At 37.9% G+C, this 26,073-nt stretch overlaps 1 protein-coding gene and 1 pseudogene across 1 annotated transcript; one reads left to right on the top strand and one right to left on the bottom strand.

Moving 5' to 3' along the window:
- Nucleotides 1-26,073, bottom strand: part of LOC104652341 (ATP synthase F(1) complex subunit alpha, mitochondrial-like) — a 134,354-nt pseudogene that overhangs the window by 51,841 nt on the left and 56,440 nt on the right.
- SPINK7 (serine peptidase inhibitor Kazal type 7) lies at nucleotides 22,166-24,223 on the top strand. Its single transcript, XM_074401011.1, has 3 exons — nucleotides 22,166-22,273; nucleotides 23,808-23,964; nucleotides 24,082-24,223. The coding sequence occupies exons 1-3, from the start codon at nucleotides 22,213-22,215 to the stop codon at nucleotides 24,221-24,223; spliced, it is 360 nt and encodes a 119-aa protein (XP_074257112.1). The 5' UTR covers nucleotides 22,166-22,212.

Raw genomic sequence — 26,073 nt, 5'->3', positions numbered from 1 at the left:
TCCAAGAAGAATTTAAAGGTAGTATCATTATCAACATGGAAAAAAAACCCACAAATAACTAAGGATAAATACGTAAGAAGAGTAGCACCTTCTACTTTGACTGCTTTGTAGTTGAATGACTTATTAGACATCTAGGCCAGAATGCCCTCTAAATGTCTAAATCTGGGAGTTAGAATTAGGATGGGGTTGACAAAAAGTTTGGAAGTCATCAGTGGATAGGTATTGCAGCAGAAAAGATAAACTAGGACCTCCACCCCCAACCCCACACTCACATATACATATACACATAGCTGTGGCCTTCTAACTCCGTTTCCTGGGTAAGGCCCACATTCATTAGGATAGAATAGTGGCCACATGTTAATAAAAGGAAGGAGAAGGAGATCTGATCATTTTTGGGGAGTAGCTGTGTTTTTAAGCAGGAGAGAGTGAGTTGATTATCATTTGACCCCCTAGTTCCAGCATACTTAATGCTCACTCCAGCTCATCGTATTCCAACTATATCATTGTATCACTCCATTCTTTCATTCCATTAAAAAAAAAAAAGCGAGAATGCATAATTTATAAAGAAAAGAAGTTTAATTGGCTCATGGTTCTGCAAACGGTACAGGAAGCATAGGGGCTTCTGCCTCTGAGGAGGCTTCAGGAAGCTTCCAATCATGGCAGAAGGCAAAGGGGTAGAGAGGCGCCTCACATGGGAGCAGGAGCAAGAGAGAGAGATGAGGTGCCACACACTTGGAAACAACCAGATCTGATGAGGACTCGCCATGGCAATGACACCACCAAGGAGGGTTGCACTAAACCATGAGAAACTGCCCACATGGTCCCATCACCTTCCACCAGACCCCACTGCCAATATTGGGGATTATAATTCTACATCAGATTTGGGTGGGGACACAAATCCAAACCATATCAATTAGTCAACAAATTCTATTACTTATTTTTTAATCTGGTTATAATTTGTCACTTATAATGGGAAGATCTTGACTAATGCAGAGGAATGAGATCATTAATATGTATGAAGACTGCAGAGAATGAAAAGTGAAGAAGCCTCTCTCTCTGCCTTTGGCCGCCCTGTGTCCTGGACATTACCTATTACTACCACTAGATGGCAGCCTCATTCTTCTGTCTTGCCTTATTTAACTAGTTATTTCACTAGCAGCGTCCGGAGAGCAGTGCATACCTAACTCTATGTTCTCCATCACCTTTCCAGTTAAACACACAGTCCAGTTCTGATGGCAATAGAGACCCTCCTACTCTATCATCTCCTCCCTCTTTTCTCTTGTGTCCCCCTGGTCAGCAGGTTCCGTTAGGGTGGCCGTCTGTGGAGCTGGAAAGAAACAGCTTCAGGTTTTTCCAGTTTCACAGAGTAAAGCAGCTCCTAAAATACAGCTATTTTTGTTAATATTGGCTGTCTATGAGAGCCTAACACTACTTCATTATTTAGTCTATATCTCTGCTTCACACAAAATAACGAAAACAAAAATGAAGTCTTCTCCTCAAAAGAGGGATGGAGGGGAACAGTCCTGTATTACCATAGAATGAACAGAAAAAAAAAAAAAATTAAAAGAAAATTGTATCCTTTCTTTTTTCTCTTCAAAATATAGAGTTCACAACGATTCTATTTTAGTAGGATAACAAACATGCAAAGTCTAGAAACCCCCGATTTATAAATGTCTTCACTATTGTGTGAAAATCCTGTGCTGGTTGAAAGACATGAACACAAACATGAAAGCAAGGACACTTGGAGGGGGCTCTGGGTGTGAGCCGAGAATGGAAATAACAGTCTGAGGTTCCAGATGGGAACATGGGTGTTCCAGTACAGGAACAGGCAGTGTGACACTAGGACACAGCACGTGGGCAGAGATAGGGCTGTCACAATAACTAGCCCAGGTTCAGGGAATACGTGTTCCATGCTAAGTGCCATAGTATGTTTTATGGGGCTTGTCTCAACTGATCCTCTCCACAGTCTTCTAAGCCTGATACCATTATCACCCCCGTCCTACAAATGAGGAAACTAAACTCACACACAAGGCAAGTAAACTATGTAATCTTGTAGTTCGTGAAGAAGAACTGGGATTAAATTATCCTGCTTCTAACCACAACCTTACGTTGTCAAACCCAGATGGAACCAGAAAAAAAGAGGTGATTATAAGAGATTTAAAAAAAAAAAAATACAGACCTACATCTTAAAAATATCAGTCTCTTCTTTAAGAAAGTATTCTGCCTAGATGTTATAATGGACTAATAGTAGTTTCAACAATTTAAAGACATTGAGCAAGAGCCTCTTCTAGATAAAATTGCAGAACATATTTTATCTCTGACTGCTATGACAGCTTCCTCATATCTTCATCTGCCTCCTGACTTTGCAGACCCTTCCTTTTCAGAGTGTGGGTCAGGGCCAGCATTGGGAGCCTGTTACCAGTGCACAATTAGAGATCTCACCTCAGACCTGCTGGGTCAGCTTCTGCATTGTAGCAATATCTGCAGGGCACCTGAATGCACATTGCAGTTTGAGAAGAATTGGTTTAGACTCCTTAGAAGACTCTTTCAGAAAAATAAATGGATTATTTTTAAATAATTTTGTTTTTTCCCTGAAAGACAAATACTTCCAAGATATTCTATAGCTTGTTGTTAATGATTCTGAACAGGGTTTACATCAGCATCTTTAATGGCCAGTAGTCAATGGTTAAGAAAACAAGCTCTAAATCCAGTCTCAATTAAAACCTAAACTTTACCACATATTATTTAAGTGACCTCCAGCAAATTATTAAACTTAACCGCTCTGTGCCTTCACTTTCTTATGTGAAATAAACTGCCCTTGGTACACAGAGACTACAGAAGGACTTGTTTTTATTCTTACCATTGCTTTACAGTGATATCATTGTTATCTTATTATCCTCATTGTTATCATCATCATCATCATCATCATCTTCATCGCTCTGTTACTTTCTCCTGTTACAAATTAGAAAATTCACATTAGTCAGGAGAATAACAGCCTTGATATGAGATGTAAATCAATTTTATTGAAAGCCACTGAATGAGAAAATACAGCTGCTCAGATCTCATACCTAGGACATCATTCTTTTCTTTGAATCATACAATTTCCATGATTCAACTATGACTTCAGGCAAATTAGACTGGTCTTATCTTTTCCAGGACCTCAGCTCCAGTTCCAGAGCTTCAGTCTCCTGCTAGACCCTAAATCTAAATTTTCTACCATCACCTTACAATCTAGAGATCTAAAACTCAAACAAGCAGGCCGGGCGCGGTGGCTCAAGCCTGTAATCCCAGCACTTTGGGAGGCCGAGGTGGGTGGATCACGAGGTCGAGAGATCGAGACCATCCTGGTCAACCTGGTGAAACCCCGTCTCTACTAAAAAAAGTGCAAAAAATTAGCTGGGCATGGTGGCACGTGCCTGTAATCCCAGCTACTCAGGAGGCTGAGGCAGGAGAATTGCCTGAGCCCAGGAGGCGGAGGTTGCGGTGAGCCGAGATCGCGCCATTGCACTCCAGCCTGGGTAACAAGAGCAAAACTCCGTCTCAAAAAACAAACGAACAAAAAAAAAAAAAAAAAAAAAAAAAAACCTCAAACAAGCGTCTCTCCCCACAGGCCAGCTCCTCCTCCCTATTTCAGGCCAAGGAGCTTCATCTTCCCAGTCATGATGCTGAACAATTTTGCTCTTTCTTTGTCCCTCCATGGCTCCACCTACAGTCACACAGTCATCAAACTCTCTAGTGAAGTTCTTAAACCATTTAGTTTAGGACCGCTTTGTTCAAAAACTTTCAAGCCTTCAAAGGCCAGTATTTGTATAAAAGACAATAAAATGGATCACTAGAAAATGAAATGACAAAAAGTCAAAGAAAGTATAAGCCCAATTTTTTTAATCACATTCAGATATAAAATCAATTTTAATAAATTGAATAAGTACAAATACAGGAAAAAAATGAGAAAACTGAACCCATTTATAGAAAGTATACATACAGGTGATCAATATATCTAATTTTTACATTCATAATTTTTGCTTTTCTGTAATTATAAATATTGAGTAAAATAGCAATCTTACATATGAAACACCTATATCAGCACTTTAAAAGAACATGTTCTTGTAGGTGTTAAAAGATTTAGTCTACTCCTTGATTATTATCTAATTTATTGGTAACAATGCTACCTCCAGAGGAGTCTATATATTTAAACTCTTTCTGTGTTGTTTTGCTTAAATAATGCTCATGTTTGAAAAGGAAGTCTCACAGGAAATATTTATGTTAAATTTAGAAAATATATGTTAAGGCTCAGGATATTCTATTTTAAGTGTCAGATGACATTAAGAAAGTGACACCATATTTTCAAAATTAATCTTCAATCCTCCTTAGTATCCAGTTCTAAAATAATGTGGTATAAAATCACAGTTAACCAATTACATCTGATGAAAGAAATAGATTCTGGTCCTGTAAATTTTTTACATGTAAATATTCTTTGGACAGAAAATAAAATTTAAATTGGAAACAAATGTGGAAGGTTTTGCTGCTAACTTTTCACAGATTTTACTATCTAAATTAGCAGTTCTTGCTAATTGTTGAATTATTTACACGTCATAAGAATTTGTGAAAACTGTTCATTCAAGCATCTAACTTTTATTTTTGTCCTTAGTTCATGGAAAACATTCTACATTTTTTCCTTGAATGGAAATATTAAAATCATTAAAAATACTGAAGATCTTGGACAAGTAATAAGCATGGCTCATTCATATCCTTAAAACTTGGAGCTCAAACTGGTTTCAAAACTCTGAAAACCAGGACGTTTGTGTGGTAGCTGAAATATTTAACAGAACATTTCTACTTAAAAACTATAAAAGGCAGTAACTATTGTTCGGATTAGCATCCACAATATTATATAATAAAGAAAATACTAGTCAAGAAGTAATGCTGTAGCCTTATGTAATTCAGTTTTTACTGTCGTTAAAAATATATTTTACTTCAACTGCTTTTCTTTTCCATAGTGAGACTTTCTCCATAAAGGAAATAGTGATTTATATTCTAGTATGAGTTCTTTCATCTAGGAAACGACTTCAGCATGTTTTCCTGTCATCATAGGTTCCGTATCAGAACATATAACTATGCAAAACTTCAGTTTAAGACCATATTTGCTTATAAAGTAATCTTTCAGAATTTTACGTAGTTCAGAGTTAATCACATTTGTTGCCAAACAAAAAAAAAACAAAAAACCTTCTTTCATATTTACATCACATGTGTAAATTACACCAGTACTAGTCAAGTTACAGTGGAAGATGTTTCACCAACTTCACTCATTGTATGAAATAATATTTCATACCACACATCAGCATGCTATCGTGTTACTAGAAAGTGATCGCTGAGCAACCGTCTTTGCCAAAAATGTACCCAATATTTCCAAGCAAACCTCTTTGATCCAACCTCTCACTGCTGTCTCAGCAAATGTATATGCTTATACTAATCTGAGCAACCTGAAGTGGCATTTAATAAGAAGCCCACAAAGTACTAATACACTTATATGAGACTTTAAACTTTTGTTTTCATAAGCTTTTCAAATTCAATAAAATAATTTATTGGTTCTTCCTTTTGAAGAATTATTTTGGTTTTTGAGCTTGTTTCTTTCTGCCATGAATGTAAATGCTACTTAAATGTTAGTGTTTTCATTGCTTAATTTGTCAAAACATTTCCATAAGTGATGAAACACTATGGTTTAGCTGTTCATAATGGCTATGAAATTAAACTCAATTGTATAAGGTCCTGCCTCTCTGGCTCCTTTCATCATCTGGGGTGTAACGTAAATTTTTGCTTCTATATTACTAAATGTTCCCACCACCTGGGCTCCCTCCATCTTCTGTGGCCTCACCATTTGCTCTTTCTTCATTTGCTCTGGCTTTGCATGGCACTTCCATCATTCTGTCTCTTGCACGGCTCTTATTCACTGAGCTACTCCCTTACTTCACTGCTTTTATTTCCGCATTGTCCCTAGGTGTCACCTCATGGAGATCTAGAGTAGGGCTTCCTATGCACATTGGCATTTCTAGGAATCTTATAGATCATATCTGTCTCTAAGCTCCTCCATCAACTTTGCTTTTCTACTTCTTTTTCTAGCTGTTTCCATAACGCCAAATGTCTATTCTCACTACTATCCTTACTATATCGACTTTTCCTCTTTCCTAAATGCTATTCATCTTCCTAGAGCTGATGTGAAAAGTGCTCTGTTCCCCCAGTGCCATTTCTAGCTTTGGTGATTTAGCTCTTCTCAGTTACACAGCTTGTCAGCTAATCTCACTGACCAACTCTGCATCCCTTCCTCAACACACACTCATTTCTTCCTCAACTACTTTTTACTCCTCAGTTGCTCACCTATCCCAGATGCTCCTATGTAGGGAACCACATCCATTTCCTGAACTTTTCTTATCTTCTCCACTATTTAATTCACTGTTGTGTTGTCCATCATTTCCACTCTGCTCATTTTTTCATCTTTTCATATATCCTACTGCAATGTTCCTGCAGCTATAATCTCTTGCCCTTGCCTAGCCACTCAAGTTGTCCTGAGGTTCCTGATCAATTGTCAGAATCGGTCCTCAAGTGCTTTTAAGAAATTTGTTTCTTCATTGCTTATTATACTCATTGTCTCCTCGTTCCTTTAATTCTTTCAAATTTCTTGTTCTTGAAATTGATTCTGTACTTCAGCTTTTCTCAGACTCTTAAAATTGTTCCCAGATGTTCCTGCTGACCTCAGTCACAATGCCTATTTACTAACTTGCTCTATTCCCTAAAAAATTCACTTACCTGTTGTTTGTCTCTAATTATATTGTTTCACTTCTAGTTGGTACTTACATTATAAACATGTTCATTTCCTAAATTGCTCCCACATCCCACATTAGTCCTATATTCAGTAATAATCTCTATCTGGAGTTAGCCAAACTGTGGAGATCAGGGGTATAGTCCTTCACAAGACTGCTCTCACTTCTGACACCAATTGCAAGTTCAGAAGATCCTATTACCACTCTCAAGTTAAACAATTTGCTTGAAGGACTTACAGAACTCACTATGAGCTATTATGCTCATGGTTATATTTTATTACAGGAAGAAGATACAGATTAAAATTAGTCAAAGGAAGAGACACAGAGGAGGGGAAGACAAAGCTTACTTTGTTCTCTTTCTGTGGATTAAGCACACATTAATTTCTGTGTAGCATCAATGTGTGACAATACACATGGAGTAATACCAACCAGGGAGTTTCCATAAGCCTTGGTGTCCAGATTTTTTTATAGGGCTTTATAACAAAAGAATGATTAATTGATTGATTGATGGCCCACACAGTCAAACTCAGTCTTCAGGTCAATTGGATCCCTCATCCTAAATTACATTGTTGGTCTTTCTGGAATAACCAGCCCTATCTTAAACTGTCGGATGTGGCCAGCCCCATCCTAAGATCTGTTCTGGTCAGACACTGCTCTAAACGAGGACACTCTGACATAAATTACATCTCAGAAGTCAAGGGCAAAGGCCAGACTCTTTTTTGGAAACGGCCGATTTCTTTATGGCACAATTCCATATTCTCCTTACTATACAATTCCATACTCTCTGATGCTACCATGTCCTATACAGTTTGGCAGTTAATTTAGTATTCGTTTCTTCAGCTCTTCCTTCTCTATATTTACATTATTACTACCTCTTTAGCTGTTGTTTTTCACTTTTCTTATTTCTCAGAAATTGCCCAAATAATCTCGCTTCTTTTTCATGTTTCCCATTTCATCATATACTTTAGTTTTCTCATCTCCTACGTAAAACTGGAATTGGAATTTGTAAGAAAGACCCACTCTTTAATTTAAAAAGCTTCCACAACCATTGTGTTTCTAATCATCTTGCCATCATCAGGAATGCACCTTCTGTTGCAATGTTTTTCCTAAAATATTGTACCAGGGTCCAGAGAGCCTGCTTCCTTTCTTTCATGCTTTCTTTTCCAATCCCTGCCCCTCACCCCAATCCACTCCTGCATCAAGGCTTTATCACAGGGTCTGTCTCACTCCCCATTATCATTTTAAAAAAAAACGTTTTCCAATGTGGAAAAAAAAACTTGAGGATGTTTTTCATAGTTTAAAACTTTGGTCAAATTATCACAAACCCATTAAACAACAATGTAGTTAATAGCAAAGAACCAACTGAGATGGGTGGCATAATAACACCTATCTCTTAAAGTTAACAAGACATTTAATTTTATTGTATCAATGCATCATGTATTTTTCTAGTGAAGCATTTTGATTTGTAATATTTATTTGTATCCAAAATGGATGCATTACCTTGTCGTGTTTAATAATTTAAAATATCATACATTATGTTAAAGCAAGTTAAAAGGTTCTACTAAATTTTAATTTTTCTTTAAGATGGTTTTCTTTAAGGTTTTCTATATCAAAGATGAAACATTTAGTAAAACATGTACATTGGAGAAATGTTAGGGAACTTCCATGTACAAATGTGAGTTTAATAGATACAAAGACAAAAAACTATTTTAAAGAAAAATCATGAGAAGAAATTAACATATATATATATATCATGTAAAACACCTAACATAAAACTTTAAATATTGCATTTTAAACTATAAATCTCTCTTAAATGAAATGTAATAGTTATATGATTAACATTTTCAAAATAAACTAGTAAAATATCTGGCATGTATTAAGCTATTAATTATAATCCCTTGACTTTCATCGTATATTTTACATCAGTTTGTTAAAACTTATTGCTTTTTTACTGCAATGTAAAACCACTGTGTATATAAAATGTAAAATCTCGGGAAAATTTATTTTCTATATACACTAACTAAAGCTTCATAATTCCTGGACAATTCTTCTTCATATGTTATGATTTTTATTGTTACATATTGTGCTTTATTATGTAATATTTATCTCAGCCAGAAATATCTCATTTTTGAATTAAACCATTTTTATAGAATTCTATTGTAAATATAAAATTTAAAAGTTGTTCCACTACACTGAAAATAGTCCATCTTTACATACTCTGACTAATACAAATGTCCTGAGTTGTCTCACTGCTAATTTATTCCACTTTCTTCTGGAGGAGAGTTTGTATTTATTTCATGACGTCTGTAGATAGTGAATTGGAGAAGAGCTGTGGGTTTTGGTTTTGGCAGACTGACGATCTTCAGCGTCTCTGGTCTTTGGGGGTTTTGAGAAATAATAGAAATAATAAGATCTCACCCCCCACACCCAGTATCCTGGATCATAAGCCTGAATTTTGAAAGACAGCATATAACAGCAAATATATGTCTCTACAGTTAAATACAGCAAGCTCTGTATCCTTATCCAGCATCTAATTCTGTCTAGGCTGAAATTCTAACTCTCATATGCAACACCCGCTTCGCTCCAGTTCAGTCCAATCACTCTTCAAAATCCCCTTAATCCCACTTTCACACACTCCACTAGGGAAAACCTAAGTCTTCCAGGGCATCAAGTGGATGATCTGTCCCATCTTTGGTTCTGGATAATGGCTGTGATCAGTCCCATGATCTCTATTCAGAATTTGGAGTATTCGATCAGTATGTGGAAGAGAGACCTGCATTTCTGTGTTCATTGCAGCATTATTCACAATAAATGTGATACATATACACAATGTAATACCATTCAGCCATTAAAAAAAGAAAAAGAAAGAAATTCTGTCATTTGGGACAATATGAATGAACCTGGAGAACGTCATGTTAAGTGAAATTAAGTCAGGCACACAAAGATAAATACTACATGATCTCAGTCATACGTGGATTCTTTTAAAGTAAAACTCCTTAAAAGCAGACAGTAGAATGGTAGGTACCAATGGCTAAAGAGAAGAAGAATTGGAAAGATTTTGGTTAAAAGACATAAAAGTACATGCAGACAGAGGAATAAGATCAAGAGGTCTATTGCACATCACGATGACTGTAGTTAATGATGATATATTGCATACTTGAAAATTTCTGAGAGATTTTTTTCAGTGTTCTTATCATAAGAAAATGATAAGTAGGTAAAGTGCTGCATATGTTAATTAGCTTGATTTAGCCATTCTACAATGTGTACATATTTCAAAACATCATGTTGTATAATATGAACATACACAATTTTTATTTGTCAAATTAAAAAAAAAATAGTAAAAAGGAAAAAAAGAGTGAGAATGCCTTAAGAAGAAGCCACTGTCCACATGCTCTGCCAAATACCCACAGGGATTGAATCTTCCAAACAGGAGCACTGAAGCTTCTTATGTCATCAGTCATCTTAACTTGGGAACCAGGGCAGCTGGAAGGAAAATATTGAGGGATGGCTCACTTTTCCTGGAGATTAGAGTTAAACAACAGCCCATGAAACTGATGCCACCTTTTCTAATCCTCCATCATCATCCTTCATAACACAGATATTTTTTACTTTCCCCACAGTGCCACGTTCTCTCCATTTAAAACACAAAATACTTTGGAGCCCTATCTACTCCTTTCCATTCTCATTTCAGACCTCAGAATGTTGAGAGGACATTTGACAAGAAATTGACAAGGTTGACAAGAAAATTTAGGGTAAGAAGAAATAGTAAGACCCCATAAGAGGGAGAAAAGTATATAAAAAGTCTCCAGGTACATTGTCTTATTGAAGAAAAAAGTCTGTCCCCAATACTATATTTGCAAAGCTGTTTTCCCTGCCCCTTATTAACATTTATGTGCATGGTCCTGTATTAGAGAAAGTTAATATGTTAGTCCAAACTGCATCATTTTGTAAGTCTCCACTCCATTTTGCAGACCTTGGTCAGAGTGAAACATTGCATGGGGGTTCAGGCCATGAGAAACACCCTGCCTAGCCACCTGACCACAAAGCACAGGAGCATCTTTTTCATTCCCTGCTAAAGGAACACCCCTCTTATATCCTGCTGGGCAAAAGTCCAAGGAACATCCTAATCACATCCCGCCAGAAAAAGGGCCAAACCACCTGATCATAGAAACACCTTATCAATATCCTCCCAGGCAGCAAGCCATACTGCCTAGACCCCTCCCACTCAGACCTATAAATTACCCCAGCTTGTAAGCAGCAGTGGGCTCTGGCATTAAGCTGGTCCCCAACTTCTACAGGTTGCACCAGCAATAAAACTGCATTGCTGCAGAGCCACCAACTCTGTCTCTGTCTTTAACTCTTGCCTTCCCTTCAAAACCTAACATTATATACAACCCTATTCTCAGGATCTTAAAGTCTAGGACATGTTCTGAGATTAAAGAGAAACCCTTTTGAGATTCTAATCAAAGGACAGAAAATTATACATACATTCACATATACTTCATATTGTGCATAAAATTTAAGGGAATCTGTAGGTACTCTAATGACTGTCTTTCAATTATAACTCTGAAACTTTAGTCTAGATATAACATTTCTAGATATATGGATACTTTGATCCAGAAATTTCACTACCATTAATGTATCCTCTTAGTATAATATCACCTATACAAAGAAAGCTCATAGGAAAAATCTCTGTTTCAAGGCAGAATATGATGCTTTGGTGCAGGTGGGAGAGAATGCCATGAAAGGACAAATTTTTTCAAAGTGAATGTAACCATCACAGAGAGAATTACTGTATCCAGGGAGGCTTCTACTGACACTCCTACCTGGCCATTCTAATAATCTTAAATACATTCAGCTTCCATGGAGTCTTTTAAGTCCTGATTGTGATTCACTGCTTGAACTTTGCCAATAGCACATCTAATATTTCCAAGGGTGCCCAAATTTTATTTTGTATTTCTCTCACTTAGAAGTTACTAATAAAACATTGTCAAAGCTAAACAAAGCTTGACACTATTCAAGTGGCCAAGGTAAATTTTGTCTAAATAGCCTAGTCTAAACCAAACTCAACTTTGATTTGTACAGAAGTGACTGAGTGTTTTAAGAAGATGGGGTATACAGAGTAGAGAAAGATAGGGGCTTGAGCAGTCAGGGAAGTCAAAGTTCATAAAGATCAGGGCAAGAGGAGGAGTTAGTCGGGTTTGTTAAATGGTGTTTATCCCAAGAAGAAACAAACATCTTTTTTATGACAGGAGCGGATGCAAGATAAAGTGAGGCTCCCACTTCAGTGAGGTCCTTATCCTGTCATGGGGGCTGAGAACAAGATGGAGTGGTATCTCCATAAAGGCTTGCAGTTCAGAGACAGTACTCAGGTCCTTGAGGAAATACTTTTGAGTTTACATTTTAAATGGAAGAGAAAGGATTTGTAATTGCAAGCTTTCTAAAGTAACTGCTTAACTAAGAGGGGTTTTAGGGGTCTATCTGTCCATCACCAGGTTTTGGCTGGAACAAAGTACATTCTCCCGGCAATGTTAAGCTTTTGTAGGCCAGCATTTTATGGAAGGCTGGAGTCATCCTAGGCATGTGACCTTGAGCTGTTGGAAACCATGCTAGGGTTTGTTCAGATCTCTTAGTGCATTTCAGTAAATATGGGGAGGAGTAAACAAAATTTTAGGTGTTGAGAGTCTGCAGATTTTCTAGGCCTAGGTGAGAAGACAACTCAAAGGAGCCTGACTAGGTTTGGTCTAGCAGAGAGTCTTTGCCACTACAGAAATACCTCATTTTGCTGCATTTCATTTCATTGTGCTTTGCAGATATTGTGCTTTTTAAGAATTGAAGGTTTGCGGCAATCCTGTGTCAAGAAAGTCTACTGGCACCATTTTCCCAATAGAATGTGATCATTTTGTGTCTCTGTTTCACGTTTTGGTAATTTTCATGAAATTGCAAACTTTTTCATTATTATTATATGTGGTATGGTAATCAGTGATCTTTGATACTGCTATTTTATTGTTTTGGAGTGCCATGAACCATGATATATAAGAGTGAACTTAATTGATGTATTTATCAATTAAGTATTGTTGCAACTGCCCCACTGAGTAGCTATTTCCCCATCACTCTCCCTCTCCTTGGGTCTCCTTTTCCCTGAGACAGAACAATATTAAAATTAGCCCAGCTGAAAACCCTACGATGCTCTCTAAGTGTTCAAGTGAAAACAAGAGTTGCAGTCTCTCATTTTAAATCAAAAGCTAGAAACGATTAAACTTAGTAAGGAAGGCATGTCAACTATCATTGATGGGCATTTGGGTTGGTTCCAAGTCTTTGCTATTGTGGACAATGCTGCAGTAAACATACATGCGCATATGTCTTCATAGTAGAATGATTTATAATCCTTTGGGTGTATACCCAGTAATGGGATTGCTGGGTCAGATGGTATTTCTGGTTCCAGATCCTTGAGGAATCGCCACGCTACCTCCCCCAGTGATTGAACTAATTTACATTCCCACCAACAGTGTGAAAGTGTTCATATTTATCCACATCCTCTCTGGCCTTTGCTGTTTCCTGACTTTTTAAAGATCACCATTCTAACTGGTATGAGATGGTATCTCATTGTGGTCATTTGAGAAGTGTCTGTTCATATCATTTGCCCACTTTTTGCAGGGTTTGTTTTTTTCTTGTAAATTTGTTTAAGTTCTTTGTAGACTATGAATATTAGCCTTCTGTAAGATGGATAGATTGCAAAATTTTTCTTTCATTGTGTAGACTGCCTGCTCATTCTGATGATAGTTTCTTTTGCTGTGCAGAAACTCTTTAGTTTAATTAGATCCCATTTGTCAATCTTGGCTTTTGTTGCCACTGCTTTTGGTGTTTTAGTCATGAAGTCTTTGCCCACGCCTATGTCCTGAATGATATTGCCTAGGTTTTCTTCACATATACACCACAGAATACTATGCAGCCATATAAAAGAATGAGTTCATGTCCTTTGCAGTGACATGGATGAAGCTGGAAAGTGTCATTCTCAGCAAACTAACACAAGAACAGAAAACCAAACACCACATGTCCTCACTCATAAGTGGGAGCTGAACAATGAGAACACATGGACACAGGGAGGGGAATATCACACACTGGGGACTATCGGGATGTGGGGGTAGGGGAAGGATAGCTGTGGATGCAAAGAAAAAGTTCTTGAAGGAAATTAAAAGTGCTACTCCAATGAACACACGAAAAAGAAAACAAAACGGACTCATTGCTGACGTAAACTATTCAGAGTGGTCTGAATAGAAAATCAAACCAGCTACAAAATTTCCTTGCATCAAAGCCTAGTCAAGAGCAAGGCCTTAATTATCTTTAATTCCTTTTTTTAAAAAAATTACATATATATATATATATATATATAATTGCGTTTAAGGTTTTGGGGTACATGTGAAGAACATGCAAGATTGTTGCATAGGTACATACATAGCAATATGGTTTGCTGCCTCCATGCCCATCACCTATATCTGGCATTTCTCCCCATGTTATCCCTCCCCAATTCTGTGAAGGGTAAGAGAGATAGAAAGCTGCAGAAGAAAAATTAGATGAGAGCAGAGGGTATTCATTAAGGAAATAAGTCATTTCTATAGCATAAACGTGCAAAATGAAGTGTTGATGAAGAAGCTGCAACCAGTTATCCTAAAGATTTGCCTTAGATAATTGATGAAGGTGGCTACACTATCCAATAAATTTTTAATCTGTACAAAACAGCCTTCTACTGCTATAGGCAATGTCCTACACTTGCTTCCTTGGCCTTCTCCCAAGCAAGTATCTCTCCCTCTCCAAGCTGTCCTGCCTGGGGTTAGAGGAAGGGGATGTGGGTAATATAAAACTGTCTTTTCTACCCTCTTCAATATATATTTTCTTCTTATTATTTTTAAACTAGGTACTCTTACCTGATTTCTTTAGCTCTTATGAAGATTCTTCCTGTATGGATAATTGTTGCAAATCAATGTTTCTTATAGGGGGACAATCACTGGAGAATCCTACTCTGCCATCTTGCTTCGCTCCTTCCTAGTAAACATAATTTTTACCAATTGGGGCTGTATGTGTGTGTGTGTGTGTGCGTGTGTGTGTGTGTGTGTGTGTGTGTGTGCATGTGTGTTGGGAAAAGCAGCAAAGGAGAAAGGACTTACAGAATGCCTACATAAATTGGTTATGAGTAACACATAAACAAGGAACAACAAACTGCAGAAGGCCACAGGAGGCCTCTGAGGAGGAAGGCCTCTCCATGCTTCATGTTCTGGTGTAGGGTGACCTCGGCTCTGTTACCATAAACAATGTGCTTAAGGACATGAAACCCCTTCATAGCACTATGACATAGCCAGACTTGCAGGCTCCTTGTAAGGTCCGTTCCACCAGCTGCACATAGATAATAAGCTAAACATAATCACATGTTACTGGTTTGTGAAACTCCCAAACCACCACTGTTATCAATCCTTAGGATGACACACCAGTCCAGCTCACTGATTCACTTCCAGTTCACTGATTCACTTCATCATCACTCCACCCCTACCCTATAGATAAAAGTGATTGTAATCAATAAATTGTGTGGATGATCAGAGCTTGGGGCCTTCACTGTCTCCTCCAAAGTGATAAAGTGATGGCCCCCTGGTCTCACTTTCTCTCTTAATCTGTCTTTTTCTCATTCCTTTGTCCCACTGAACGTGGGGTACCCACAGGTGTGATGTGGGGCTGGTTCCCTACAAATGTGTGTGTATGTATGTAAAGAGTCTTCGTCCAGATACTGTGAGGGCCCCTAGGAGCAACACAAAGAAAAAAAATTAGTTATTTTGTTCATCCAAATTACCTTATTCCATGATTGGAGCTATTTAGCCTCAATGGCCCAGAAATAATGAAAGGCATTCAAAGCATAAGATTCCTGGATGTGCTCACTTCCTGCTCTCATGAGATACAGGGAACAAAATCTTACCAGATACAAAGTCAAAATGCAAATATCCAGAGGCCTAGGTCATCGTGCCTGCAGTGGGCACAAGGACATGATCACAGTTGGGACCATCTTGAAAAAGAAAAAAGAAAAGAGTTGGGATGTGAAGGGCTCACACAGGGCAAGAAGAGACAAATCTAGGCCAGTGATTTTTAAACTGTCAAAAGATTCCTTGAGAGTGTTGGGTGCTTTCTTTGCTGGATGTCAAGAAGAAAGGCATCCTGGTAGGGTAAGTGAGAGATGCTGGTGCAGCAGTGGGGAGGCAAAACCAGAATCAATTAATAAAGTTCTAGCCTCTCCTTCCCACCCGCCCGTCACTCCTCAGTCTTATTTATTGTATATATTAGTGTACTAGGGATGGCTTTTTAACTCAAAAATGTGAACTACCAATCTTGGCTAATCTCACTAGATGTAGGGGAAGTAGAAAGCTCACATTGGGGAAGGGAATGTCACAGGATTTGCTACCTAGATAGATAGATGGGGATGAGGAACAGGACAGGAACCCTTGGCACCTGGCTTTCAGTCTTCCTCTCTCCCCACTGGAATGCACCCTCTTTCTAGATGATCCTCACAGGTGAAAACGTCACACATTCTACCCGTGTTCAGCTCCCTCTGCTGCTCATTCAAATATTTAGCTATTCTTCCTGACTGTTCTGATTCTGCAGTTATACTCTTTATTATTTCAGTGTCCAAGGAATCTAAATTTAAACCTAAACCTAAAAGGTAGCGTCTACAAATCTACCTTGTAGGTTTAGATTTAAAGGTAACACACCAGAGTGATTAAAAAGCATTGGTCCTTTACCTTAAGCTGGTCGCATCTCCTAAGTGCCCATTATTGCAGCTAAACAGCAGGGAGAATAGCCGTTCCTATTTCACAAGACGTTTTAAGTATGAAATGAGATAATGCACACAGCAGGCATAGTGCAGTTCTAGCACAGGGTAAGTGCTGAATATATGGTTAATTTTCTTATTATAACAGTCCATCCTTAGAGTTACTATTCTATGACTGAATTTCTGCCCAGCTGCAGTGCTGGTTTCCCTATTTCTCTCCAGCTAACTAGCCCAAGAACTCTTCATACGGGCCCTGTTCCAATTTAATTCCCTCACCCTTCTCTAACCCTCTAAGGAGTTATCCTGCTCTTCCTTGTGATACCCCACATCTATAAGGGAAGAAATCCCCAATACTTTCAAATTTTTATATTCATTTTTATGCTTTTTTGCAAACCCTCTTCCTGCTTGCCCTGAGAATACTTGCCGGTAGCAGTTGTGGCTGCAGCATTTACCCCAAAAAGAATTAGGTGACAACGCCATCAACATTCCACAATTGTCCTAGTCCATTCTCACACTGCTATAAAGATCTACATAATACTGGGTAATTTATGAAGAAAAGAGGTTTCATTGACTCACAGTTCTGCAGGCTTAACAGGAAACACGACTGAGAGGCCTCAGAAAACTTGCAATCATGGCAGAAGGCAAAGGAGAAGCAATTACCTTCTTCTAATCGTAGCTGGAGAGAGAGTAAGAGAGAAGGGGGAAGTGCCACATACTTGGGAACCATCAGATCACAGGGGAACTCATTCATTATCATGAGAACAACAAGGAGAAATCTGCCCCCACGATTTAATCACCTCCCACCAGGCCCGTCCTCCAACACAGGGGAACTACAATTTGAAATGAGATTAGAGTAGGAACACAGAGCTAAACCATATCAACCATGATACTGCGATTGAAGTAGACATAGAAATAGAAAGAAAACTAAGAAGCCATATGTCATCGTGGATAACAAGAATATAGGGGCAGTGGACTTGGCTGATCAGATGCTCACTTATTATCCAACTGAGCTCAAATGTTTGGTATAAGAAATTCTTTCACTGCCTTCCAAACATTACAGTGCTGAACTCCTACATCCTGTTCAGGAAGGACAATCCTGAGCACACAATTAGTCATGTAAACTTCAGACTGACATTCATTGAAAGAATGCTGGAAAAACATCACAGACCATGTCTTTGAGGTTGTCCATGCTCTGATGATGTCACTCCTCTTTGCCTGTCTGGAAGAAATTTCCCCAAGAGCATACCACCAACATTAGGGAGGTGGCATCCAGCTGGTCACTGCAAAGTTTGCTACTTAAACAATGTCAAGGATAGCAAGAAGATCTGGAGGGAAATAAAATATTTTTATGCAGAATATGACATTCTGCTTTGTGCTATTCTGTACTTTGAAGTTTACTAAACGAAAATAAAATTATTAAATACTGATCATCATATACATTTCTGTTACCCCAGGATTAGAGACAAGTTCTGTTTAGAAATAACTCCAAGAACAGTTTTTATATTTTATTTTCACACTGAAAATCAGATTTACTTCAGCCTCAAAGAGTGTGTTTATGTAAAATTAAATGAATTTTGGCAGCAAGCTGTACTTCTTTTCCTAAATGGGAAAAGAGCTAATTTTATTCTATCTTCCTCATAATGGAACCAGGACCATAGTGATTCTCTCTTACAAGGCCTCCAGTTTTTCTCCTTGCAGGACTATGAGGATAAATTTAAAAACTGTCCTCATCCTGAAATGGACTGCTTTTATCTTCACAGGTTTTGACTCTCATTCCAAAAGCCTCCTCTATAATTTGTCCCTCAGTATCCAGCCGGAAATTTTCCTGTCTATGTAAATGGCTTCCAAAACCCAAAGCAACCCCTCTCCTGGTCCCTTGACCTCACCTTTCTTCATGCTTTTCAACTGAGAGACCCTTATCTCCATCCACTGGATATACCCTGAGAATCATTATTTCAGCCCCACCCCTGAGAAATTGTATCTGACAACTTGATTCCTAGCGCCCACTGTCTTAATAATTGTTCTTATTTCCTATACCTATCACATTTTGCCTAAACCTTGATCTCTAAACACTTAACTGCTTGCACCTTGTATAATCCATCAGAACCTTCTGAAACATTTAACTCTCTTCCAAGTTTTGCTACCTCCTAATGCAGTCTTTACGGTACCCTCAAGCCTCTGATGTGTATACTCCCTATCTATAAAATCACTATTCCCCATTTCTCACTCCATGTCACACAAACTTTGGGAGAAATATGCAGAACAGTACTGATTGGGCCTTCTAAAATCCAGTTCTAATTTTCCCAGCTGCCATTAATCTTTAGATTCATTGCTGACTATCTGACATGCTACCAAGTCTTCTATCATCTTTCTCAAGCTTCCAGACCAACCCAGTTCTCCCAGTGCAAAAAGCAAACCAACAATGAACAACCAGAGCCTATCTCACAGTGGGCTCCCCACATCTCTCCTTCCTTAACCTTCAAAATATGCCTCTCTCTACATTTATCCACTCTACTCTCTCTCATCTATCAGAGAAAATGGTTTTTCATCTGTGCTCTCAACCTTATTTCATATCTTTCTACATGCCTCTAATTAGCCACTCTCGACTATATATCTAAATTTTCTTCTTTTCAGTTTTAAGACATGCTCAGTCTATTCTAGATCTTTCTGTAGCCTCAGTTTCTTCCATTCCGCTTCTATCAAACATTTAATAAAAATTCTGTGTTCCTATCTTCTACCACCATTTTGACCACTCTTTGACCCTATTCCTACTTCTCTTTAACAAAGGGCATTTTCAAACTGCAAAAAAGACACCTCATCTTGAAACATAATGTCTTTTTCTTAGGATTAATTCTTTTCAAACATTCATGGCAAACAATGAAACCTACAATTACCTCTCCTTATTGGAACCTTCACTTCGCTTCTTTTCCTTGACTGAACTCAGCAGTTTCCTCTATTAATTGTATCATGATCCGTGGAAGATTACTTAAATCCTCTGAGTCTTAACTTACTCACTGGCAAAACTAGGGTAATAAAAATTCCTTCCTTAATGAGTTGCTATGAAGAGCACATTCCATATTATTAGCTACCACGTATCAAGATATAATTATAAACTTAGCACCCTGATACCCAAGTACACACAAACCACACAAACACGCCACACAGACCACACCTCACAGACATGCATCCGTAAGAGATTATATGCACAGTTGACCCTTGAATAAAATAGGTTTGAACTGCACAGGTTCACTTATATATAGATTTTCTTCTACCTCTGCCGTTCCTGAGACAGTAAGATCAACCTTTCCTCTTTCTTCTTCTCCTCCTTAGTCTACTCAAGATGAAGACAATGAAGATGAAAATCTTTATGATAATCCATTTCCACTTAACTAATGTAAATATGTTTTATCTTTCTTACAATTTTCTTAATAACATTTTCTTTTTTCTAGCTTACTTTATTGTCAGAATACAGTATATAATACATGTAACATACAAAATATGTGTTAATCAACTGTTTATGTTATTAATAAGGTAAACAATAGGCTATTAGTAGTTAAGTTATTGAGAAATCAAAAGTTGTATGTTAACTTTTCAACTGTTGAGGGGTCAGCACCCCCGGCTCCCAAGTTGTTCAAAAGTCAACTGTATAATACGTGTGTGTGTGTGTGTGTGTGTGTGTGTGTGTGGTGTGTGTGGAAAATCTAATTTAACACTCAAAACAACCTATGAAGTAAATATTATTTCTGTTGTAAAGATCACTAAATATCAGATGTTAATCTAAATACTAAAAAACACACAGTCAACATTTTTTAGAAGAAAGATTCTAAATGAGATCTACTCAATGCCCATGCTCTTAACCACTAGATTATATTGCTTTCCAAACTAATATAGGAATCAAGGTTTTAGGGGATTATGCAATATCATTTACTATTCACTTAATATACTTTGTAGATGCTATGTTTTAGAATGTACTAAAATAAACCTGCCAAGCATAAACTTGTGGGACAGTCTACTGCCTTCCCCAGGTCTTCTTATATATGTCCTTAAGATCAATAAGTAAACTGCAGCCATTTGGACAACTGTGCATGGACAGTACAGTTTACAATCTAATGTCAGCAACTCAGAGCATTAACCCTTACTTTGTCAATAATAAAAACAATCACAATAACATTATTAAATGCACTATGCTTTAGAGCAGACTTTTGTGTATATGGTTCCAATTACATGAACTCTATTGTGGCTAACAACAGGCCCTATTGGACTGGGATGAAACTCAGTCTCTGGGATGATCTCTCTGCTGTTTGCCAACTATTCTAGGTCTCCATCTGACCTTCAGGGGGCAAGGTAAGACTGTGTATTAGTCTGTTTTCAAGCTACTGATAAAGACATACCCAAGACTGGATAATCTATAAAGAAAAAGAGGTTTCACATGGCTGGAGAGGCCTCACAATCATGGTGGAAAGTGAATGGCATATCTTACATGGCAGCAGGCAAGAGAGAATGAGAGCTAAGTGCAAGGGGAAACCCCTTATAAAACCATTGTATCTCGTGAGACTTATTCACTATCATGAGAACAGCATGGAGGAAAACACCTCCATGATTCAATTATCTCCCACGGGTCCCCCCAACAACATATGGGAATTAGGGGAGCTACAATTCAAGATGGGATTTGGGTGGGGACAGAGCTAAACCGTATCAGACTGATTGCACTCACTCCACACATAACAAAGTACGTAATGGTTGTAAGAGCACGAGGAGAAGTGACAGGAGCATTGCTCTGGGCTGAAAGTTTTCATTGCTAACATGAGAACACCTGAGAACTCATCTTCACTTCACCTTGACTACAATATTTCAAACAGTGGTCACTCTGTCCACTTGGCATCCACAGTGAAGGCAGTGCAGCACCATCAGCTGACCACCATACATGTGTAGCATGAGTAAGAAACAAAGTTTTAATTTACAGATAGCTTGGGGTTTTATGTTATCACAACATAACCAAGCCTTCTGCAGGCTCACAGCATGTAATGACTTATCCAAGATTATACAGGTAGAACATGTCAAAAGTAGTATGTGAATGCTCTTCCCCAGACCTCATAAATGCTAATGTCACTGTTCCTTCTATTAGGTCTCAGTTTGCTTCTTTGATTCCTTGCCTCAAAAATCACCAATATTTCCCTAGGTGCCAAGATATAAACATAGGTATAATTAGTCTAATCTGGGTTTAATCGATTCCAGTTTTGTAAAATAAATTTCCGCTTATTTTATAACCAAGCCAAGAAGCTCATACTTAATCTCTTCTAGTATATTAAGTTCAGAATTCTTAACAGTCCTACCTTTGGGGCAGAAAGAAAATACTTACCTCAATTAACCAAATCACTGGTCAGATAAGAAGTAGCAGTTAAGTAACAAGGACTGTAACACAACCGCCCAGGGTGTGACATTGTGCTTTGAGATCCTCTGGATGATCTCATAGGAAAGGTGGAGAACCAAGCCCTGCACATATATAAACATGACCCCTTTCCCAGGACATGGTCGATGCAGCTGTTGTGACAATCTCAGAGCAGCCTCTGCACCACAGCCATTTCCAGTATGAAGATCATTGGTGGTCTCCTTCTGCTCTTTACAATGATCCATTTCTACAGCTGCTCAGGTAAGTTAAGGTCAGACAATGCCCTATGTAGCCATTAAGTTTGTTTTCACAAATAATCCCTCCTGGGATATGAGCATCTCAGAAACATCTGGTTGTAAGAATTTAAAGTGTAATGGTTTGTAATAGAATTTTATATTCTGTCTGTATTTTGAGAGACTTGGGTCTAATGTCTTCACTTTCAAGGATTCTTATTTGCATCCATAGATCAAAAAATGATCTGATTTATCCATAAGTCTTCCATTTCATATGTTCATATGGACACTGGAAGTTGTGAGTGTTATTAGATACACTATTCCTTAGTTCCAAGATACAGAAAAACTTGGATGTCTTCCTAAATCAGTTTGGAGGGATTAAAATAAAACACAATTCTCAAAAAGCCAATGGTTAACAATTAGGCTTTTATGTTGAGAAAAATTAATTAAAGTGTTTCCAACTCCTAAAGACATTCCAATGCATTTCTTTATATCAATTAGGAAGGAAAGGATTTCAAAGGTGATCCTTCAGGCTCTGAAGAGTGATCATTTTCATGCTTCTTATTGCTACCTGACTTTGGCCAATATCAAAAACACTATGAGGTTCAGAAAACATCTCGTGATCAATAAATAGAGGAAATTTTGATAATTCTCTTGCCTAAACCAAGGATTAATCTAACCCATTGGTCATTCAACTTCCTCAGCAAACAACTATGATTTTGCATAAGGATGGAGAGTGTGCTGAAATTCATTGCCAGAGAAAATATAATTATATATCATGAAACATATTAATTAATGAGATGTAAGATTTGCTTTATTTTTAACATTTTCATCTGTATCTCTTTTTCAGAAGCTGCTAGTCTGCCTTTAACAGCAGTGAGTATGTTGAATAACATTTTAATGCCAATATCTATTGATTGTCATTTAGCCAACATATATGCTGGATAAATTCAGTAAGTTTAGGAGGATTCGAGAGGGAAGCAAACACATGTGGAGAAATGGTATCTGCTCTCCAGAAGGCAATTGAAGAAATAACGACATATCTATAAACAACCATATTTTTAAACTGTTTTTTAAACATTCCAGAGTTAAACGAGGGAGAGCTGCATTCCAGCTGAGAGGCTGGTGATGTTTTCCTAAAAGGCATAACATGTAAGAGGTGGGGCAAAAATACCCTGATAAATTGTACAGGCTCTGGATTCAAATACTAGCTGTAATACTTAACCCGCATTTACCTTGAACAAGTTATCTGTATTTCTAAGCTTTAATTTTTCAATTTATAAAGACAGGTTATAGTAGAACTTACTCTATTTAGTTGTTTTGAAGATTAAACAACAAAATTAATGTAAGATTTAAGTTTAATGTGTAGCACGGAAATGTCCAGCAATTGTTAACTGAGTATGTAGAAAAATATAGAATACCGGTAGTACTAGTATTTGTCATAGTGATAATACTAGTACTTACAGAAGTGGTCAAGCAACATCTGAACATCTGAGTTGGGACTTCCAGCCCTTGTAGTATATCTGAGAGTGGTCAAGGTATCCTAGCTTGAGGTCTGGGAGAAAAACAGGCCATTTGCTTGTGTATGACACAGGTGGACTGCAGCATTTACAAGAAGTATCCAGTGGTGGCCATCCCCTGCCCCATCACATACCTGCCAGTTTGTGGTTCTGACTACATCACCTATGGGAATGAATGTCACTTGTGTACTGAGAGCTTGTGAGTACCTCATAAGAAGAAAAAGAGATCTGAACCCGCGCCCTCTACTATGAATCCTTCTTTCCAGGATCCAGCTTAAATCTCTATAAGCTATAATTTATAATTATTCCCACTTAGAACAGCAAGTGGGGATAGAAAGCTGACTGTTGCACAATCAGACAGGGTAGCATCGCCTGTTCTGCCAGCTTATACTGGTCCCATCCCATCACAGAACCTCCAATTCCTGTCTGTCAATTGTGGGACTCCAGTAAGCCTGTGAATTCTTAAACTGCTGTCCCAGAGCACAGAGGTTCTACAGCGACAAGTCAGGAATCACCATTAGGGTTAAAGGGACCATATAGGGTAGTTTATGACATTTAGCTTTGACTGTATTAAATAGTGGAGTGCCATGTTCTTCATATTTGAAGAAAGGGCCCTGAACTCCCTACCCCCCACAAAATAATTGAAAACCGCTATACTACCTGACTTCTAAGATACTTCACAGTCTCAGTGCAGCTTGATTCTTAGACACAGTGTGTCTAGAGGTTTATTATCTTCAAATTCCTAGAAGCGCTAGGTATCTGTAGCTTTAAGGGGGAATAAGGCTACAAAATAAAGGCTACAAAAATGATTGTTTTCCTTTATCTAAAATAAGGGATACAAGCTGTCAGTATTTGGACCAGAATACCATAGACATGTTTTGTTTAGGTATTTTCTTTGGCCCACACAATGTTTTTGCAGAAATGTAGCTAGGCAGATGTCACTTCTTTGGTACAAGACATGCAAATTTCATTTAACTGTCTCATACCAAGTCTACTGTGATCATTGTTAATTCTTTTAGGCCACTTGATTTTGGACACTTAGATCTTGTGTTTTCATCTTTGTGATTACCTTAACAAGTTAGAATATCAAACCCTGAGCCTAAAACGACATGTCTATGTATTTATTCCTATTTGGGAGGTTTTATTTCACAAAAGGGAAAATTCTGTCACATAGGTAGACGGGGAAACTAGCCCTTGACCAGGAAACTAGCTGTTTTCAAGGGACACTGAAAGAAAATATGGTGAAAGTCCTCACTAATGCAGGATCCAGCTTCATCAAAGGCCTTGCTGACCAGGAAAAGCTGAGAGATAGGCCCCTCAATTTTCTTTGTCAGAATACTCTTTCTTTGCTTGTTTTAAGACACTGGGTGATCGGTGGGTCTGGAATCAGAGGAGGCAGGAAAGGGGTGGAATTATCACTAGAATAGGGAAATTCTGCTTCTGTCGGAATGTGCTTTGGCAAGAAAATACATTTCTGAGACTCAGTTTCCTTGTCTGTAAGATGAGGTTCTGCCTCATAATCTCTGTGGTTCCTTTCACTCTAATATTACATAAAATTTCATCTTGTGTTAATGAATCTTGTGAACTCTGTCTTCCCTTAGGAAAAGTAATGGAAAAGTTCAGTTTCTTCACGAAGGAAATTGCTAAATTCTCCATGGACATGGATAGAAAGGAATGATATCATCATCATCATCTTCATCACCTCCAGGCTCTGACTGGCTTTCTTTCAGTTTTACTGATGTTCTGCATCAGGGACAGAGCCAGATTCAGAGTCATCTTGATTGAATGGAGAAAGTTTCTGTAAGACCCCTACAAATGCATGCCTTACTGACAGACTGGCTTCTTTTTTTTTTATTATTTAACACATCAATTAAAAAAAACCTAACCTCCCAGAAAGTTTATCTTTACTTCTGCTTGTGTTTTTTCTTAGATCAGGGTATAAAATATCACAATTATAAAGGAAAATTGAAAAACGTACAGGTCTTGTTGTTTCGGAAAAACTTTTATACAAAGAATCCCAATTAGCTTCCAAGAAACACATGCACATGAGCCTGCATGCGTGCGTGCGTGCACACAAGCACACACACACACAGACACACACACACACACACACACACAGAAAATACACAGACATAAACCCACAGAAACACCAGTGAACACCACACCTTCTCCTGGAGTCTTTATCCACTGGAGACAAGTCTATATACCATACTGCTGCTTTACATTGATCTCTTTTTTAAAGATCCTTAAAAGAGAACCTTTCTAGTTCCAAGAAGTCATTTCTAGAAGGGAAGTTTTTCTTCCTATA

This window comes from Saimiri boliviensis, chromosome 1, assembly GCF_048565385.1.
Source record: "Saimiri boliviensis isolate mSaiBol1 chromosome 1, mSaiBol1.pri, whole genome shotgun sequence".
Lineage (NCBI taxonomy): Eukaryota > Metazoa > Chordata > Mammalia > Primates > Cebidae > Saimiri > Saimiri boliviensis.
This window is presented reverse-complemented; position numbering and strand designations above follow the sequence as displayed.